At 41.1% G+C, this 20,610-nt stretch overlaps 1 protein-coding gene across 1 annotated transcript in view; it reads left to right on the plus strand.

Annotated features, from left to right (window-relative positions):
• Positions 1-262: 262 nt before the first annotated feature.
• The window catches only part of Col9a1 (collagen type IX alpha 1 chain), an 83,033-nt gene continuing 62,685 nt past the window's right edge, over positions 263-20,610 (plus strand). The window contains exons 1-7 of the mRNA XM_055608108.1: positions 263-306; positions 713-786; positions 1,745-1,822; positions 1,937-2,069; positions 9,066-9,462; positions 19,252-19,335; positions 20,084-20,104. Coding sequence (XP_055464083.1) covers positions 293-306; positions 713-786; positions 1,745-1,822; positions 1,937-2,069; positions 9,066-9,462; positions 19,252-19,335; positions 20,084-20,104 — 801 coding nt within the window. The 5' untranslated portion in view covers positions 263-292. The remainder of the gene's footprint in view (positions 307-712; positions 787-1,744; positions 1,823-1,936; positions 2,070-9,065; positions 9,463-19,251; positions 19,336-20,083; positions 20,105-20,610) is intronic.

A 20,610-nucleotide genomic window follows, 5' to 3' on the forward strand; every position in this document is an offset into this window, starting at 1 on the left:
ATCCCTCCTTCAGTGTAACCTTGTTAGCTTTGAGGGCACGCCCATGGCTGGGCCTGGGCTTACAGGCCACCTCTCCCCACCCCTTTTCTTTGCTTCAGTTTAAAGAGTTAGTAGATGCTTCTGGTCCCCCCCTTTCTTTTTGCTTTTCGCCCTGAGAGGGGCAAGCAGGACCAAGATCGGGCCCAAACTCAGAGTCCTAGAAGGATAGAGAAGGGGTCTAGGGGAGTTGTGACTCCCCTCCAGCCCCTTCTTCACAGTGACTGTTATAAACCAAAGGGACCCTCCTGGAAAAATGAAGAACTGCTGGTAAGCCCACGACTATGGGGGGAGGTGGGGGAGGATTTTTGCAGTATTGGTAGCATAAGGGGGAGGCAAGAGACAGTGAGAACCAAGAGAGAGTTGGAGACAGAGACAGATGAGAATGTAGAGCATATATATATATATATATATATATATATATATATATATATATATAGTCAGAAAGCAGGGACTAGAGCAGTGCAGAAAGTGAGATAGTGCATACCGAGCCAGAAATGCGTTTATCCGCATCATTTCTAAGTGAGCTTTCAAAATGGAAATAAAGGCAGTAAGCAGTATGCCTTGGGAATGGATGCCTCCATCAGTCAGGTTTGCCAGGTTTAAATATGGAGGTAGTCCCATCTAGAGAGATTCCTGTTTCGGTCATTTTTCCTCCCCTGTCTCTCCCCTTCAGGAAAATCCCAGTTTTCTTCTTTGTATGCAGTTTCCTGGGACCCTGGGCATCTGCAACTCCTAAGCGTCGCCCAAGTAAGAGCCATGGTTTATGGAGTTTGAAGTATCTCTTTGCCATCAGAAGCAGGCAGGACTGTGATAAAGCAGGGCTGTAGTTGAGAGAACACTGAGTTCACCTTCAAGAACCTTTCATGCTTTCCCTCTTCTGCCTGCATTGGGAAGATGTTTTGGATGGTTGGTTCTGTGCTCAATGTTGAGCCTGGAAAGGGAGTCCCAACTGTGAGCGGCTAGGCAGGAAGGACAGCTGTCTTTTTCTAGGGCCTAACATGGTGAATGGTAAATACAGAGAGAATACATGGATGTATGGATATGGATGGATTTTCCCAACACACTGGGGTCAGGAGGATAAGGAGAAAATATTTGATGTACTTTTTGGTAGGTAGGCCAAAGCTCAGCTCTGTACTGAAACTCTCTGTCTCTCTCTGTCTGTCTGTCTGTCTGTCTGTCTGTCTCTCTCTCTCTCTCTCTCTCTCTCTCTCTCGTGTGTGTGTGTGTGTGTGTGTGTGTGTGTGTGTGTAAGAACTGCTGTTGTCTGGGAGGCCCATTGAACTGGCTCAAGGCTGACTCTGTAATGTCACTGTAAATTTAGAATTGGTGGTATTTGAGGAATATTTCTAGCCCAAACCACCAGAAGCTTTCCCAACAGACTTCTGACCCCATGCCATCCAGGACACTGCACAGCTCTGATTCTAAACGGGACAAATCTCCAACTCCTTCAGGCAGGAACATTTTTCCATCATAAATTATTACTCTAATTCCATGCCTTGCATCCCTTCCTGGAGAAGCTTAAGGTGAATGAATTCTCATTATTGAGGCCTTGAGTTAAAGCCAAATACATGGCTTATAAGCAAGCTTATACAACACTATATTTTAAGCAGCTGCTTGGTTATTAATATTATTATTTTAATATTAAGTCAATTAATTATCTTCCTGTAGTGGATGGATTGGGTGACACGGTGGTTTGCTCTTGCAGGATTTCCTGCCAATTCCGCTTCTAATGGTGGAAGTGAAATGTGTCCCAAGATCAGGATTGGCCAAGATGACCTGCCAGGCAAGTCGCACTGCGTCGCACCAGAAATGCAAGCTTGCCAAATATCGTTTACGTGGGAAAGGGGATAGACCCGGTCTCATTGACGACTTTTGCTTTCATGCTCCCTTTCTGTAGGGTTTGACCTGATTTCTCAGTTCCAAATTGAGAAAGCTGCGTCCCGCAGGACCGTCCAGAGGGTGGTGGGTTCCACTCCTCTACAAGTGGCTTACAAGCTGGGAAGTAACGTAGACTTGAGGATTCCGACGAGGTAACCTGCCAAAAACACTCTGATTGCCTTCCTTAAACACACGTAGAGACGTTTGCCACTATTCCATGTTAGAAGATTTTTTTTTACTGTTTGGTATTTCCTGCATTGCTTTATTTTAAGACGAAGGGCTTTGGGGTACAGCTCGGCGGTAAAGCACTTTCCTCGCATGCTGTAGCCAATGGGTAATAGCCACAACCGTTAAAAAAAAAAAAAAAGCCAAAGGAATGTGTTCACCTATCAATCATTAGCATCTGAATACCTCTCTTCATGTTAGGTTTGTAATTTACTTTCCATCCCAGGAATAAAAACACCGCCGGGACCGTCATCTATCAATTCAGGACACGGTTTTAGAATCTTGCTTTCTGTTTTTCCACAATTTGTCTGGTTTCGGCTGAAAGGATCCTCTTGTGAAAGGCACCAGGAGTGAAGCATAAATTTAACTAGGAGCCAGCCGTAGTGTGGTTTGGAGGCTCACAGTGGAGCTGTTCAAGTGTCCCGGTGCTGAAGTAGAACCACACAGACGGTCTCGGGTCCTAGGTGACAGCAAACAGAAACCGAATGGAAGTAATTATAACAGAAGCCCTGGCAGGGACACAGATGGTGCTTTTCCTTTATTGCTCTCCTTTCCCGGAGTTCATCTGTAAATTCTTTAGGGCTGAAGTTCCGTGGTCTAGGTGGCTTGAATGAGTCGTGTCATTGCAATGAACGCCCTTCACTGATCTAGGTTTTGTATCATCAACATACCTTGTGATCAGGATGATTATTATACGTTTTTTGAGTTTTCTTTTATTATTAGTATGTGTTTATTGTGCAAACTAATGGGTTTTCATCATGAAATTTTCATACATGTGTATGCTGGTGTCCATCTCAGTTCTTTTCCTGAAATAGTTCTCATATTCTCTCACGTCATGTATGTATATTTGTATTCACAAATATATTACATATAAAGTGCTTTAATGCACTGTGAAAATAGAACTAAAAGTCCTTTGGCAGATAAAAAAATATTAGGACTTTCATGGGCATTAAGCTGTGTAGGAATAAAAAGATTAACTACACTAATGAAAGACCATGGTAGAAAACTTGTGTATGAAGTATGAATGCTTTTAAAGTTAGAGGAATCTTATATAGCACGAAAAGAGAAGGTAAAAAAAATTCACATTTTAAGCAGTATGTGTAGTGCAAGAAAGGAACACTGTGGTTTTGTTACATATTTAGTAACGTTGCTCTCAACTTCCTCATAACATTGTTACTCAAGGACATCATTGCTCTTGTTTAGAGTAGGAGGAAACAGAATTCCCGAAGTGTAGTTAAGTCACATAAGGGAGTTAAAGGATTGGTGCTGGCTGGCTGGGCTGAGAGTCAGGCAGCATGGCTACTTCTGACCGCTACTTCATTCTGAGCCTGGGCACTCATTCACAGTGGGAAAGTTTAAAGCCATCATTCTAGTCTTGCTTGTGTCGCTGTGATGAACTGCTCCGACCAAAAGCAGCTTACAGGAGGAAAGGGTTTATTTGTCTTACACTTCTGGGTAACAGACAGTCCGTCGTTGGGAAAAATGAGGACAGGCACTCAAGAAGGAACAACAAGCAGAAGTGGAGGAATGCTACTTCCTGGCTCACAGGCTCGTGCTTGGTGAGCTCTCTTCCATAGCTCAGGGCCACCTGCCTAAGGGATGGTGCTGCCCGAGGTGGGCAGGCTCTCCTGCATAGTTAACAATCAAGACAGTTGCCCACAGATTAATCTGATCTGGGTAACCCCTCAGTTGAGACCCCCTCTGAGGGGATTTAAGGCTGTTATCACGTTGTCAGTTAAAGCTCGCTAGGATAGGTGTGACAACAGAAACTGGCTTTATCTGTTTTTTCATTTAGTCCATTGTTGAGATGGTGTTGTTATCTAAAGAAGTACTAGCTGGCTTCTAAAATAAATGCCAAAATTATTGTTTCTCTTTTAATAAAATAAAGACACAACACGGAATTCTGATCTAATCGTCCCTTCTGTGATTCGAAGCACAAAGGGTTGCCTTTGACCTTAGTCAGTTCAGAGACTGACTGGCTGGCTAGGGGCTATACAGTTCTCTACATCCTGCTTATCTTTTCTGCTGTTTTTCCTCTAAGCGCCGAGAGCCTTCAGTAAGTAATGCACACAGGTCTAACTAAAGTCTCACAATCACCAGACTTACTAGGAGATGGTGGAGGAAAGAAAGAAGGAAGCAGGAAGGAGGAATGAAATAAAAAAAAAGGGAGGTGAGTCAGAGTGCTGAGTCATGCAGAGTTCTAGGTACATAATAAAATCCTTTTCTTCTATTTTCTCTGAGATAGATATATTTCTGTCTTTTGTTTTCAGGTTAGCTCACATTTCATTACATGGCTCTATACTGGTTTTTTATACACTAGTCTCAATTACTCTCTCTTCACTTCCAATTTACTCTGCCTTCTCCCATGCCCCTTGTCCCCAGCCCTGGCTAGTTTAGAGCAAGCTATTTAAGCCTCAGTCTTATTAATTAAAAAAATTAGTGATAGAGGGAAGAATCATATCATAAGGTTGCTATATAGAGAAAATATTAACTGTACAGTGCTTAGATAAAGCCTGATTCTGGAGGGCTGGATAAGAGTTCACTCTCGGTGAAGAGCTGAAACATACCAGCAGAGGAGAGGGCATGCAGGGGAGCCTTCTCCTCAATGGATTCTTTCTTTTTGTTTATTTAAAGGTATTGTTTATTTTTTGAAGAGCTTTATACGACTATTGTATTTACATAATACAATGTATTTTTCTTTCCTTCTCCCACCAACTCATCCTGTTTCTCCCCTGCTCCCTCTCAAATTCCCCGTCTCTTAATTTTTTAATTGTTATGAACACACACACACACACACACACACACACACACACACAATGTATAAATACAACCAGCCCAGCTGAGTACATTTAATGTGGCTTGAAATATATGCTTTTTGGGTTTGCCACTTGGTAGCTAATTAGGGGACTCATCTTTGGGAAAGGTTGGTTCTCTCTCTCTCTCTCTCTCTCTCTCTCTCTCTCTCTCTCAGCAGTCATTAATTGTCTATAGGTCTTCATGTTGGCGTGTGGCCTTGTGAAATTTCCCTTATTCCCACTGGCATGCCAACCGGTGTTGTCATTATTCAGGTCGTATTTAGGCAGGGCTGAGACCACATGGGTGCAGCTTTCTTGTCCTATTTAGAAGACACGGTCTCTCAGCAGATATCCTGTTCCTCCGGCTGTTAGAATCTTCCCAGACCCTCTTCCATGAGGATCGCTGAGCTTTACATTAAAGGTTGTATTGTAGATGTATCTGTTTTGTGCTCTCCACAGTCAGTTCTTTGCATTTTGACTAGTTGTGAAGTTCTATAATGGTTTCTGCTTTAAAAAGAAAAAAAGGCTTTCTTGATGAGGAATGAGAGACTACAGTTACCTATGGGGAGAAAGATGTGTATTTTGAATGAAGTTAGAAAGTGTACTGGTTTGGGAACATGTCAATACTAAGTTGTCCTCTAGGGTACACGACCTCACCAGCCACAGGGCGTTTCCTAGGTTTACAGTATTAGGCTTAAATTCCCTCACTTTAAGCAGGTCTTCAGTCCGGTTAGATGGCAATCAGTTGCCACCAATGTATAGTGCCATTGTTGGACTTTTAAAATATCTTGTCATTCTGGCCATTGGTGTGGTCCGAAGGCATCACAGCTGTGGGGACTGCTGATTGCTTTTCTTTTTTTCTTTTTATTTTTTAACTTTTATTAATTACACTTTATTCATTTTTTATCCCCCCATATGCCTGTCCCTTCTCCCCTCCTGGTCTCCCCCTCCCCCCCTTTCTGCATGCATGCCCCTCCCCAAGTCCACTGATAGGGGAGGTCCTCCTCTCCTTCTTTCTGATCTTAGTCTATCAGTTCTCATCAGAAGTGGCTGCATTGTCAGGGTTCTAGGTTATCTCCACAGATAGTCCTTGGTTGGAGTATGAGTCTCTGGGAAGTTCCCTGTGTTCAAATTTTCTTGTTCTGTTGCTCTCCTTGTGGAGTTCCTGTCCTCTCCAGCTCTTACTATTTCCCACTTCTTACATAAAATTCCATTCACTCTACCCAGCTTGCAAAGGATGTAGGGAGACCACTGGAGCTATTCATCAGGAAGCAGGCTTCCAGGTCAGACCCAGCTCAAGTCCCCTAAGTTCTGTGTGTAAGGTGTGTGGTATCTTTTGCAATAGAGACTTGCCTTCAAATTCTGGAAGGAAACCAAGAGCAAAGGAGAACCATATATTGTTTAGAGAGTCTCTTGACTCTCCTAGCCAATGGCTCAAAAGGAGGTTCTTCATGTCTGCTTCTAGGCTTTTTGTTAAATAGTTTGTGGCTCTTGCGGGGGGGGGGTCATTATCACCATCACGGCATAATTCATTTAGACTGCACATATACGTATTTATGTAAGTATATTACAAGCTATATGAAGTTTTAAGAAAAATTAATGTAATGTTGTTCTCTATGTTTTTCCAAACATCCTTAGAGTTATTTGTTCCTCCCCTGTAGTATTTGCTTTCCATTCCTCTCCCCAGATATACCCCATGTTTTCCCAGTTCCCCCTCCATATCACCTGGATTAGCGAGGAACCACAAAGAAGAAGCATGAGGCATTAGGTTTTATGGATCTGGGTTGCCTTGCTCACAATATTTTTTCAGTTTCATAATTTATCCTCAAATTTCATGGTTTCATTTTTTTTTCTTAAAAATAAAAACTGAAAATAGATCTATCACGTGGCCCAGCTGTACTTACTACCTCTCAGCTTATGTCCAAAGGACAGTTATTTGCTCAGCGGTGTTCATTGCCACTCTATTAACCATAGTCAGGAAACGGAAATGACTGCTTAGAAGTGATTGTTTGGAAACAAGCATTTGTTTGGAATTCAATGGATGAATGGATAAGGAAAGTGTGCTACGCATATACTGCGGAATTTGATTCTTTTTCAAAAATTACTCATGCAAAAGCTAGAAGACAAAGAAGGAAGGGATGGCATCCTTCTTAGCGAACAGAATGAGACATTTTGTGCTGGAGATATCGGTTCTGAGACTGAAAAAACACTGATAGGATCTTCATAAGAAAAAATATGCTGCAAAATTAATGCCAAATAATCGTAATTTTCACTTATTTATCTGTTTATCTTCAAAATTACTGAATAAACATGATTCTGCTTCCTTTTGTTCTGTATTTGGGGCATAATAGCTTTTCATCCTTGTTTTCTTTTGCAGCACAGACCTTAGCTTTCTTGGTTTTAAGGTCATAAACAAATATTTCAAGGTTCAAAGACTTTTGACTCATTTACTCAAATCCATATGGTTCTCCACTTAAGGTACCTCGTGAACATTGGAATACAATAAATCATTCATAGACAGAACTTCTTTTAAATTATGTATGTTGTCAGGCCTGCTTATTGACAGGCAGAGCATATTTTCAGGAACGGAACGTCAGGGGTTTAATAATACACTAGGCTGCCTGTTCTGTGGGTTAGGTTTCAGAGACATTTAAGAGCCTTCAGTACACACAAGTATGAATAGTCTATTCATACAAATAATGAGTTAAATTTCTTTTCTTGCCCTATTAACATACTAGTCTACTCTAAAAGATTGTATATAAAATCAAAAGAACTGTGACAAACAAGTTGAGAAACAAGAAGCATATTCAGAACAAGTGTCTGGAGTGAGGTGGTTAGTTCTATTCTGGAAAAAGATGACTTTAGGTAGTCCTTTTGTGTTCCTCTTCTGTATTCTAAAGTGTTTGTTTTTCTTTTGTCAAAGCACACGAAATTTCTGTATACTTTCACAAAACTGTGTATGCATACTATGTTTCATTTCACTAAGTGTCATTATACGAAATCAATACCAATTGAGACATTTCTTCTCGTCTTCCTATTCTTCATTCTTTGAAGGAGCTAAATACAAAAGTTTGACCCCCAGAAAGGTTGTTTGGAACTCTGGGTCTCAGTGCCTGATGGTTTTCAGTTTTCTTGTTTAGTAAACACATTTCGCTGACATTTAGTTTTCCTAGCGTTACCTTCTGGCTGAGGAATTCTCTTATATTTAGAAGAAGATGTAGAGAAATAACTTTGAAGACTTTGAAAGCTGACATTCTCATTTAAACCTCTAAGAACTTGCTTCAACAGAAGATCCATAGATAAGGAGAGAGAGAGAGAGAGAGAGAGAGAGAGAGAGGAGTAGTCATCTACAGATAAGGATTGCCTTAGCGACACTGGTGATTTTAGCTTCCATTTAATACAGTGAAGAAAGTGGCAATGCTGTAAACATTCACTGGTAGACTGGAAATGATGGAGCTGGAGTAGGGAAGGAAGAGTTGCTCATGTGTTGCTCCTTACACATCCAGTAACAAACATCAGCTTTTGAAATCCCTGAGGAAGACGTCCTTCCTGTGAAGAAGGCTTTAAATGCATTCGATGTAGTTGGTTACTAATTCTCAAAATGTTTATGTGGGTATAGAATGCATTTTTTTGAGACTAGCATAGAAATTATGAAAATAGCAAACAACTTTAATGTATGTAAAAATTAAAACTCATTTTAACTGAATGGTTTTTTTTTTTGTAAGCCAGTAGAATATATCTAGACTTTAAATAATCCTTTTTCTCACTTTCGCAGGAAATGTTGCCCCAAACATTGCAAGAATGTGTTTTTATGGCTGAGATGGCGTTGCTGAATGAATGGTGGCTCTTTGGGTAGAATAAATGGTAATATTGTTGAGGACCTTCCTTCGTTATAAGGGAGGGCTTTTTAAAGTGTGCATTTTAAGGTGGAGCATTAACGTACGTGAATGATTGAATTGTGAAGGTCTGAATAACATGTCACCAAAGAACGTATGCTGCATAGTTTTTCCACACTGTAGCCTTTCTGCGGGACTAGGATTCAAAATAAAATAAAAATACAAAAAATAGTAAATATGCATAAGCACAGAAAAACAAGGTTCATATTTATTATTTTCAAATCTTACTCAGGCATTTGTATCCCAGCGGACTGCCTGAAGAATATTCCTTTTTAACTACTTTTCGGATGACCGGAAGCACCCTGGAAAGGCACTGGAACATTTGGCAGATCCAGGATTCCTCAGGGAGGGAGCAAGTCGGCGTGAAGATAAACGGCCAAACGAAGTCGGTTGCATTTTCATACAAGGGACTGGATGGGAATCTCCAAACCGCAGCCTTTTCGAATTTGCCATCCTTGTTTGACTCCCAGTGGCATAAGATTATGATTGGCGTGGAGAGAGCAAGCGCCACTCTTTTCATTGACTGCGTCAGGATCGAATCCTTACCTATAAAGCCAAGGGGCCCGATTGACGCTGATGGCTTCGCTGTGCTGGGGAGACTTGTGGACAATCCTCAGGTTTCTGTTCCCGTAAGTATACGACTACAACGTACGACCACAACAGACCCAGATGGTAAAGCCCAGCACCCTGGACGTTTTCGATCATTAGCGATAGTGCATACAAGGAATAGTCATCCGAAAAGCCTTCACTGCCAGCTTGAGCGCTGCATGGAATGCAGGATTCCAGTTAAGCAGATAATTTAATGTTAAGGTCAACTTGAAAGGCGTTAACCATCCGTGGAGCATCCGTGAGCCTTTGAGACAACTGACAAAGAGGCCCATGGTAACGCAGCACACACAAATCACGCCTGTTCAACGAATTAGAGTTTTCAAAGTCAGTTTAGAGATAAATCATAAATACAGCTAGGCAAGGCCTCCGTGATTTTGGTAAGCAATACATTTTGAAAGGGAAGGGTATGAATTTAGGAAAGAGGTAAAGACAACTGAGAGGAAAAGAATTCAAGAATAATGAGGATTTATTCGACAGTCCAGAGTCTAGTAATATGCATGCGTGTAGACGGAGTGTTTGTAGGAAGCAGGTGAAGTCTAATAGATGCAGCTCCTAAGAAGTAAAGTTGAGAAGCCATACGGTGTTCTGTTCGATAAGCAAGAATGAAAATCATAGAGGTGGTGTGATGTGTTTTAGTTAGAACTAGGCTTTGTGTGATAGTGCAGAAGAAAAGAATTTTAAATATGATTTTAGTTTTGAGTTTGTGTATTTGTTCCTGTGCACAGGAGGGCAGTGTCCTCGGAGGCCAGCAGAGGACACTGGATTTCCTGTTGCTAGAGCTACAGATGATTGTGAGGTACTTGATGTGGGTGCTGGGAAACGAATTCTGATCCTCAGCAAAAGTACAGGCATTTAACCACTGAACCATCTCTCCTGCCTGAAGCGAAGAATTTAAAAGCTCTATTCATTATTTTACTGTAGAAATCCATTGATATTAAAGTAAAGAAGTTTCTAATGACATCACAATTGTATCAAATAGTACCTTCTAGCTCTATCATTTTGAGCACCGAGTAGCAATTTTTTTTAAGGGTATTGTATAGTATTTTGACAGTAATTTAAAAACTTAAGCTTAGAGGGCAAGGCTCATTTTAGGGAAACAGAAGAGGATACAATTCAGTATAACTAAACTGTTGATGCTAATTTATCTCTCCTTCTGTATGGAGCTATTATATTCTAGTCACAAAGCTATGTCACAGATGGTGACAAGAGTGATACAGTGGGTTTGAATTGTTTCTGTGCACTTCTCTGGGAGAGGGGGAAGGGGTTATCAAGGATCTCAGTAATGGAATTGTTCAGATAACTTGTTTTTACAGGAAGAGTTATGATTAGTGTGAAAGTTGGTGTGAAATTTCTATATTCTGTGATAGACAGGGAGCAATTCGTAGCTGCCACATTACTGCTCTGGCTCGTGGACTCTCTTCGTCTAATGAGTCATCACACGTGAAGTGGCTGGGTTAGAAAGCTGATGTGGTCCCTGTTGTGAAATGCTTCCATTCTGTGCAGCAGCAAACTCTACAACGGCCCTGGAGTGGTTGTCGGAGAGGAGGACACAACCTTTGTGATGCCAGTGCCATTTCTGGACACGGGCAAGGGAGGGGAGTTCTTATTGTCTTGGAAAGGTGCTGAGTGCCAGCTGTTTAAAACATGGATTTGTTGACCTTAGAAACACTTCAAGATCTTCTAGTTCTGCTCTCTGGGTAAAATGCCTTTCAATTGTATTATTTTCAGAGACAAACCCTTAATATTACTTTACTAGCTATGCCATAGCCGAGTGTTGATTTTATGAAAGGTTTCATATCACAATGAAGACAAGTCTGTGCCATTTTCTTCTGTTTTATTCTCCATGTATAGAAAGGCAGCAAAGAACCTAGCATCTAGTTTTACACTGTGCTTCTGGCATAGTAAAGAGCTTTTCTAAGTCATTATGTTGTCACCAGTGTTAAAAGGATTTGGTATAGGCATGGACAGTTTTTTCCCCTTCCAGGATCAATCCTAGACTCTTGACCCTTTCCTGGAAACAAATGATATGGGAGCCCAAATCTCCATTAAAATTCAGTATTGGATGGTGATGGTGATGGTGAGGTAATGTTTATAACATTGATAATAAGATGGAAATTATAGTCCCCCCCCCCCAAATAAAACCTACCTCCATTCAAGACATTAATGTGACAATATCACGCTCAAACTTTTTGCTAATGGAGCTTTTTTTTTCTGCCTCATCCTCCAGTTTCTCCTCTGTTTCCTTTTGATCTGACTCTGCCTCCTCCTCTCTCTTCTCATCCAACCAGCTTTCTTTTGGGGGAAAATATGCATTTTATGGCTGTGGTGGTTCACTTGAGAGGCAGAGGCAGGTGGATCTCTGTGAATTTGGGATCAGCCTGATCTATATAGGGAGCTCCAGGACAGCCCTGGCCACACAGTGAGACCTGCCTTGAAAAAAAAAAAAAAAAAAAGGGAAGGAAAAAAGATACATGTAAGGACACAAACCAGCTCATCATTCTTAATTGGAAAGACATTCTTGATTTGAGTAAACTTTTCCTTTTAGAATTTATTCTTCAGCACAAATAAAACAAGTGTTAAGAAATATAGAAAAATCAAGGAGTATAAGATGTGTCCCTAAACACTAATTTTGTTTGTTTATTGTTTGTCTAGTAAGGTTCCGTTGCATGCTTATATGCTAGGAATAAAAAGCCGAGTGAGTCACAGGTATTTCCTTCTCCTGAGGATGAGGAGGAAATGTGCCATGCAGGCAGTTGAGAAAGCCCCTCAGTCAGGGCAGTGTAGAAGGCTGAGGAGGGAAGGTCAAGGAGCCTCACTAAAGAACATGGTGTCCTCAAGGCATCCTGGAGAGAAGGAGTGGTATTTAGGATAGATGGATTCTTATTTGGCAATTCACACACACACACACACACACACACACACACACACACACACACACTCAATCAATTTAATTCATTATTTTCCAAACTTTTAAAGACTTCAGATATTTCCCCTCAATGTCTAAAATTAAAGCAGTCAGCATGCCTTTGTTGTCCATGTGCCCATGAATTGCCCTAGACCCCCGTTTTTAGCTCACCATCCATCTTCTTGAGCTTTTCATCAATTTGATTGGTGTCTGAAGTTGCTGGGAATTATTGAAGCCCACCACCACCTAGATTTCTCCCGTAAGGTCTTAAAGGGTGATAGCTACTGATACACATATATCTTTATAGGCAGAAAACCCATACCAATAGGTCACCTGCCTCTCAGTTTGGAGACAGCAAATTCTCAGTATCACTTTCTAAGAATTTTTAAGTTAAAATAGCCTAAAACCGGAAAGGCATGCACTTTTTGTTTTGTTTTGTTTTTTGTATTTTCTGAATACGATTGGATTAATTCTAATGTCCAACACTTTCTATTGACTAAATATTTGCTTCACTTGCTTTTATTTAGTAAGTAAATGAAAAGCAAAATGTCCTTTCTGCAGGCATCATCAGCTGTCAGAGAGAGGTAGGTATAAGAACTGCATAATGCAGATGGAAGCTGGGCATTCGATGGATCGCTAATGCTAAAAGACTCACTTGTATTGCAGCTGTTTGTGGCTTTCCCATCCTTCCTATCATCTGTCCCATTCTCTTTCTAAATTGGAAAAAGAAACCAATTTCAAGAAGCTTTCATGAGTGCTCACGTGGTCTACAGTTCAAACACATTCTCATCATTTATAGTTATTTGGTGGGCTCAGAGCATTTTTATATTTTTCCCCTATGCATATCTCTAAGTGTGTTACTTTTGATTTTAAAGCAATAAGTTCCTAATTTCCCATTCTTTTCTGTGCCTGCATTTTAGGATGATGCCATTCATCCCCCTGCAAAGCTTGGTTTCCTGGCAGCCTCCCACGAAAGCGTGTTATTTTATGACAGGTTCTTTATTGTTTATTGTCAGCATGATTGCCTAGGAGAGTTATTTGGTACAGCTCTATTAGAAAACAAAGTTAGCCTTTCTCCCTTTTCAGGGATGTACATTGGGAGTTTGGTCTTGTCTGAGGGAGGATAAAAGTTTATGTGGCTTTCCCCATATAAAACTCAAATCATTCTTCTCTTTACCTGTGCATATCCCCAGTAAATCAACACAGAACATGACAGATTTGATGCTTTGAGAAGTATGTCTCTGATGCCTTGCTGTGACTTTTTTTTATCATATTCAGAGAAAATTGCCAGAGCTGGCAAAACTGTTGATGAAAGAGCTGTCTGTCTTCTTCTTTACTCTGTAGCATTGAATCACATTAACCTACAAATGTGAAAACAATGCAAGTTTCATGCGCAATAACCTGGGAAAATAAGTTTGGCTGTTGCGATCAGCATTTCTGGTATTTGTGAAATATAAGAGGTTATAGTTTTAGTCAATATCTTCTGTGATTAATATTCAGCAACTATTTTTTAATCTACTAAGCTACAGGTATACTTTAGGTGACTAAGAGACACAAAAGTTAATGCCTAAATGCAACTTACATTCTGGGAAGAGGCACAAGGAAGAAGTAGACAGTGAGTAGTAAACCAGGACATCGGAAGTGTTACCAGGAGAAACAAAGTGGAAAATTGAAGTAGGACTCATTCAGAAGTAAACACTTTTGAAATAGCTCGAAGGATTTAAGGTAATAGTCTGTAGATCTTAGAGAGGAAGGTTCCGGGAAGAGAGAACATGAATGACAAGGGACAAGTGTTGGTGTTGCCTGATATTTGGGGTCACTTGCAAAGCAGGTGAGAAAATAAGAAATAGTTGATGAGGTTGCCGAGGTCACACCATTAGGCATCTAATGGAAGATGCTGAGCAGGCAGTTAGGTGTGAGCTTTTGGAGGTTAAGAGGCAGGACCATATGGAAACTGAGCTCTGGGAACTGTGAACATTTATGTGTTATGAAAGCCATGAAGTCAAGTCGTAAGTGCAATACTGAAGGCTCACTTCGGAGGGAGCCAGGATTATTGCCACAATGAGGAAGATTTATTTAAAAAGAAAGAGTCTGTGATTAAGGGAACGAAGAAGGAGATTATTATGTCCTGAAACTTGATGAATTCAAGGTGGGTGAGACAAGAATTGTTTAAAATGCTGGATAGGTCACATAAGTTGGAGACGGTTGACTGTTGGTTTTAGAAACCAATGTGGGTAATTGGATCAAAGATCCACACTGGCCTGTGGGGATGAAATTCAGTTGAAAGGATTCAAGAGAAAATGAGGAGAGGAATTGGAGACTGGGTACAGACAACTGTCTTGAGTTTTGTAGATAGAGAAATAGAAAATAGAACAGCAGCTGGAGAGGTTGTGGAATGAGGAGAGGAATTTCTTTTTACTTGGCAATTATCTCAGGATATATTGCCATAGCTCAGAATTTACTACTTCATGAAGTTTACTGTAATAACTTTCTGCCTAAAACATCAGTCAGGCATGACCAACTGAAGCTTCACAAAGTGCCCTTCTAAATCTGCCCATTTCTTATGTCTATCCACTGAAGAAAAATCTTTGGTGATAATTAATAAAGTGATAGTTTGATAATCCATTCAAAATATTGAGATTCCTTAGCTTAGAATTCATAGTGAGAAAAAGCCTGCTGTGTACTCTGCTCCAGCTAATCTGGGTCCTTTCTGTATACTTCTTACCCTCTAGCTTTGTCCTATTCCCTCTCTTCCAGACCCCAGCTTTATCCTATAGTGGAAGTTTTGGTGTCTTTAAAAACTCGGTTATGTTATACAAACAGGTTTTTGTTTTAATCCCAAGTGTGGTATATGGACCTGCTTTTAGTTTGTCCACAGCTAATAACAGCCTCCTTCAGCTCAGAGAGCGGTGTGGTCTTTGCCAGCTGGAAATAGCTTAACTCTGAGGACTCTGAGAGGGTATAACTATGAGAGCCAATTGGGGCTCTGGAGAGGATGCTTTGAGAGAGAGACAAGAGAGAGAGACAGAGACACAGACAGACAAAGAGAGAGAGGCTGAGAGACAGCAAAGATAGAGAGAGAGAGAGAAAGATGACTGAGAGACAGTTCAATCTTCTGCTGTGTTTGCTGTTGCTGTTTGCTGCACTGTTAGATATCCTGACAACTGAGATTGGTATTGCCCCAAAGAACCCAATGGCCTTAACCAGCCAGAAGTAGCCAAAGAGAACTCTGCCTCTCTCCCCACTAACTTTCTTTCTCTCCTACCAAGTGTTGGGGTGTTGGAAGGTACTAGGAGGGATAAGGGGTGGAGAAAAGAGGTAGAGCTATAAGGACCCCAGATAAAATAGAGTTCAAAATAGAGTTCACTAGCTCCACCATTTTTCTCTCATCTTCTTGTGTGAAAACTCATTTGCTGTTTGGACCTGTTCACATATTATGTGTTACTTGATGGCTTTAGCCAGAAAAACATGTTAGTGTTTTGGGTGCTTGAGTATTTATTGCTAAATGTATTTTTAAAGCCCACATATGGTCTTAAATGGTATTTTTGTGTCCTCCATAATATTTATCTCCAAGCACACAATTCAATAAATGAATATATTCTCTGTGTGCCAACTCCAGTTGGCTACTTTCTCTTGATGCTGAAACTCTTGATTCTGAGGCAGTTCAGAGCTCTCTGCTCAGTTCCCAGGAAGTGTCCTCTGGAGAGATTTCTTGATGACAGGGGAAGCCAACAACTCATCAAAAGTTGCAATTAAGAATAAGATCTGAGATCTCAGTAATTTTTTTTTTCGTTGACTGGACCAAAATAAGTACTCTTACTTTTGACTGGTTGTAAATACTTTTTGTCTTTGACTGGATAGCTTAATGAAGATTCTATCTTGTTAGCAAAAATTAGCCTAGGTGTTTAATACTAGAAAATTGTAAAACTAATTTAGTTCATTAAAAATAAAAACAAAACGTGTGCCATTCTCAGTAATCTGGAGCTGAGTTCAAATACTTAATCTTTCTCAACAGCCTAGCAAAATAAAGACTAGAGTGTTGGAATCAACACTAATGTCTTTCATTGAGCATTATCTTAGCTTCAGAAATGTAATTGTCTTAAGGATTTTTAGAGATGGACTATTTAGACCATGCAAAATCTGGACAGATGTGAGGACTTCATTTTCCTTGAGAGAAAGAGAAACATTTCCTATTGGAAAACATGACATTTCCTAAGGGGCGTTATGTTCTGCTTAATAGATTTTTAGAAGGTTTTGTTTCTCTAGCCACATTTTTCTCATCTTACAGACTGTGAACTGTTTGTGGAGAGGGGATTATCTGGCTTTCATAGACCATTTTCTCAGTGCTTGGTTTATCCTGGGATTTTTTTTTTAAAAAACTGTTCACTGAAAGATTAAATTAAAATATGTGTCACGTATACTTTGTCAGTGAATATTAAAAGAATGAAAAGGAGCCCAGGTACAAAAATGAGAAATGTGGAAATCAGCATTTTAGCTGTATAATGAAAGTGACTTTTACAAAAGCTCACTGCCAATTTTCCTTCAAAATAATTAGCATGCAAATTGAAATTCATATTGCATGCCAAAAAACGCTTGTTGTATAGATGATTATTAGTGCGTGGGTGGTGTTTATGGGAACACGCAGATGTGTTCAGAAACCCTTGATCTATGTGGCACTTTGAACGGCCCCACTTGTATTCACAGATGAAATACATTTCATTTCCCCATTTTTTGGTGCCACAATTGCATTTTCTGCATATTTAATCAGGTGCACCAATTTATTCAGAGAGTATTACATTTTTTTTTCTTTTTGAGGTGACAGCTTAATGAATTACTTCACATTTGTAATAAGTAACTTTGATGAACTATCTAGGCAAAGGATTTAGGTTTCCCGGATAGCCATATAATTAGTGTTTATGGGGGCGACTCACTTTTCAAACTAAAATTTCATGCACCTTCAGTGTATACCTAGATCAAATGACCAGTTCTCGCAAGATTTAGCGAATAAAACTGTGTGGAGTAGTCTTTTATACTGAATATTGGGAATAAGGAAAAAATGATCCTTTTCTTCTCCATGTGTTATTTTGTCACACTTGTGGGTATGTGATTGAGTATAGGCACAGTGGTCGATTTTTGGAGGATGTTTCCCTAATGAACACACAAAATGAGAAGAGTTTGGAATCCTAGCGAGAGTTTCTTAGTCCAGTTCTGGAAGTCTTAAAAGATGTCATTTGACAAATTTATTGGTCACCTGTTTCAAAAAAATATGACCCACCACAGAGCTAGTGTGCGTCATTTAGGAATGTCGGAAGGTGTAGTAGAGACATTATTAAGTTAATGTTAGGAACATTTAGAAATCTTCTGCCCTTTCCCAGCTGTGTGACCTGCTGTCAATGAGCTGACTCCTCTGTCCCACTTTCTCTGTGACCAGCCTTAAATGGCACGTATTCTACTGCCATTAGGTAAAAATTTATTCCAATTCCGCTTTCCCATCTTTCTTTAATGCTACTGTAATTTAAAATAAAAATCAGATGATTCTTTTTTTTCCAGTAAGAAAGACTACTTTGATAAAAGTAGCATTTGGCGGAAGCAATATAACTCTAAGGTGCTGTGTACCTGGACAGATCTTTTGAGATATGTCTGCATTCTATTGTTAGGTCAACACAGCACAGTGCTCAAACAACTTATAGGTAATTTTCCATCTTAAAGTGAGTCCTGATAGCTGCTCAGGGTTTTTTATTTCACTTGAGTCTTTTGTCCTCTTTATAATAGAGACACTCACCTTTGGCTTGACTCTCTCTATGTTTATTGGAAACGAAGAACTTGCTTTGTTTGTCTCGGGTTCCATTTTCCACCCAATGATTTCAACTGCAGATGTGTCTGCAGCAGCTGGAAAACACGTATCTCATATCTCTGTAGAGCTGGCAGGTCTAGGATCCATGTGGCCGGTGGGAAGGGATGGAAATCACTATGGGCTGAAAGAAAGCAATGGTGTTTAGATTGGAGACCTGGTCACCTAACCACCTGCCAGAACCAGTGGAATTGACTGACCAAGAAATAGGGACCTAATATTAATTTCACAGCTAGAAACCTGCCAGCCTAGAAGATGAGCCAGCATGGTTTTTCACTTCAGGTTTTCTTGCCTTTCAATTAAGGCTCCTTCAGATCTAGACCTGGCAACTCTTGGCTTCCTTGGTTTCTTTCTTCTTGTTTTAATTTTCCCTCCCTAATAGCCCACTGAGAGCATTAGATGTTATCTGGATTTCAAGTCTTCAGAAGTTTATCACTCTTCAAACAATGGGTAATAGTATATAAAATTTAAATATTTTGAACACCCCTTCTCCACCACCAAGTTCTAGGTTTCTCCACCACTCCATGGAGGATGCTTTCTTCTGGACTAAATTTTCTTTCTTCCATTTGTTCTCTTTGTAATCACCTGTGGCTATTTCTGACTCTAATCTCCCAGGTGAAGTTTAACTGGGGTGAGGAGGACAATATTCCATGTGGAGGGAGTAAGCCAGGTTGCCATGGAATGTCTGACACTGGCTTGTGCTTTGGACACTTCCTTGTTCTGTGAAGCACATTTTAGTAGCATCTACTTCTGGAAGTTGTGGTGAGAACAGAAATAGAAAATCAGTGCCAGTGGTCTATTTCCAAGCTAGGGCTACTCTGGAGCGAATCAGAATGAAGGACATCTCCTGCCAATGATCAGAGGAGTTTGGAAAGGCTTCCAGCCACCTCCGTTAGAAATTGTGCTCAGGAAAAATCTAGAGCTGTGCTTCACTGAGCTCAGGAAGTTCACATGGCTTCTGCTCTGTTAAGAATTACAGACTATATTAAACGACAACAACAAACAACAAAACACTCCTTTGTATGTGATCTGCTCTCTGCTGTTTTCCATCAGTTTGAACTCCAGTGGATGCTGATTCATTGCGACCCTCTGAGACCCAGGAGAGAAACGTGTCATGAGCTGCCAGTCAGAATCACAGTGAGTCCTTGAACGGCCTGCAAAAGCTGCTTCTCCCACCTCACCCTCTTCTCATTACTAGTGTCCCCTTGTCCCCTCCTCCCATGTTCTCTTTCCCTAGAGTTGTGCTTTGCTGTACTGACTAGCTTGGAATTAAAGAAACACAGGGCTTTCTTGCAACCTGGCTCTAGAAACCATCACCGGGCAGAACTGTGTTTGGGACTCCCTTTGGTGGCTTACAATACCCACTTGGAAATGTTTCTCCCCTGTAGGGCACAAACCCTCGGTAGGCTCCAGGGACAGCCAAGGGCTACCCTGAGGAGGGTGAGGTGGAGGAAGTGCAGTGCATTTCAGGTCTTGGTGTAGCTGACAGGAAAGGGTTAACAGGGACTGTTGTCATTTTATCCCTCCTCCTGGGCCTGTGAGCTCTCCTCCAATCCCCAGGACCCTCTCCAGGGCCATTCATAAAGAGAAGGAATCTAGGTCCTCTTGGTCAGGCACCTTTGCAACCATTACTCTGGGTGGATTTGGAGGTCCAAGTGCCACTTTATGCACTGAGCGGGGTCTCGAAGTCTAGGGGGTCGTCAGGCTGCAGAAGCAGGCTAGAGGGTTAACAGAGAGCAACAGGGATGGCCTGGACTGCCTGGGGCAGAGGAACACTTGCGTTTCCACTGCTGCTCTCAGGGCTCTGCTTCTGTGCTGCTCAAGTAAGTTGTGTGCGAGTTTGCCGGGCACCTCACCACTTTCTCTCCATCTTTTTTGTCTACAGCCTAGCCAGACCACCGAAGAGGTAAGCTGGGGACCCCCCCCCAAAAAAACCAAACCAAACAAAACAATTTAAAATACTCCATTTTTTTTTTCAAGCATGAGACAGGAAAGGGAGGTTGGTGAAACTGTCCTGGTTGTGAGAAGGCACTGTGCACCCTTAGGGCTTTCATGCCAGCTGCCCTGAGCCTAGAGCACTTCCAGCAAGCCTCGGAGAACCCATTGATGTGGGAAAAGGGGCCGTTTCCCCCATTCGGATACTAACACTAACGGCACAGTACTGGAGGTAACCCAGAATTCAGAACCAGGACCTAAGTTTTAGCCTGCATCTCCTTACTGCTCCTGCTTACTCAACCTGGGTCACACTCAAGGGCAGGTCTTTATGGTTAAGGCAGAAATTCAGGTAAGCTTCCTCCTGCTCCTGCTGCTGTAGAAAAACCACTAAACCTCGAGATCCAGTTAGTGGTTCAGGATTGATGCCTGGCAGCCCTGGGCCCAGTCACAACTCCAGCAACTTCTTCCTAGACTGCC

The sequence above is a fragment of the Psammomys obesus genome, unplaced genomic scaffold, assembly GCF_907164565.1.
Source record: "Psammomys obesus unplaced genomic scaffold, mPsaObe1.curated_primary_1811, whole genome shotgun sequence".
Lineage (NCBI taxonomy): Eukaryota > Metazoa > Chordata > Mammalia > Rodentia > Muridae > Psammomys > Psammomys obesus.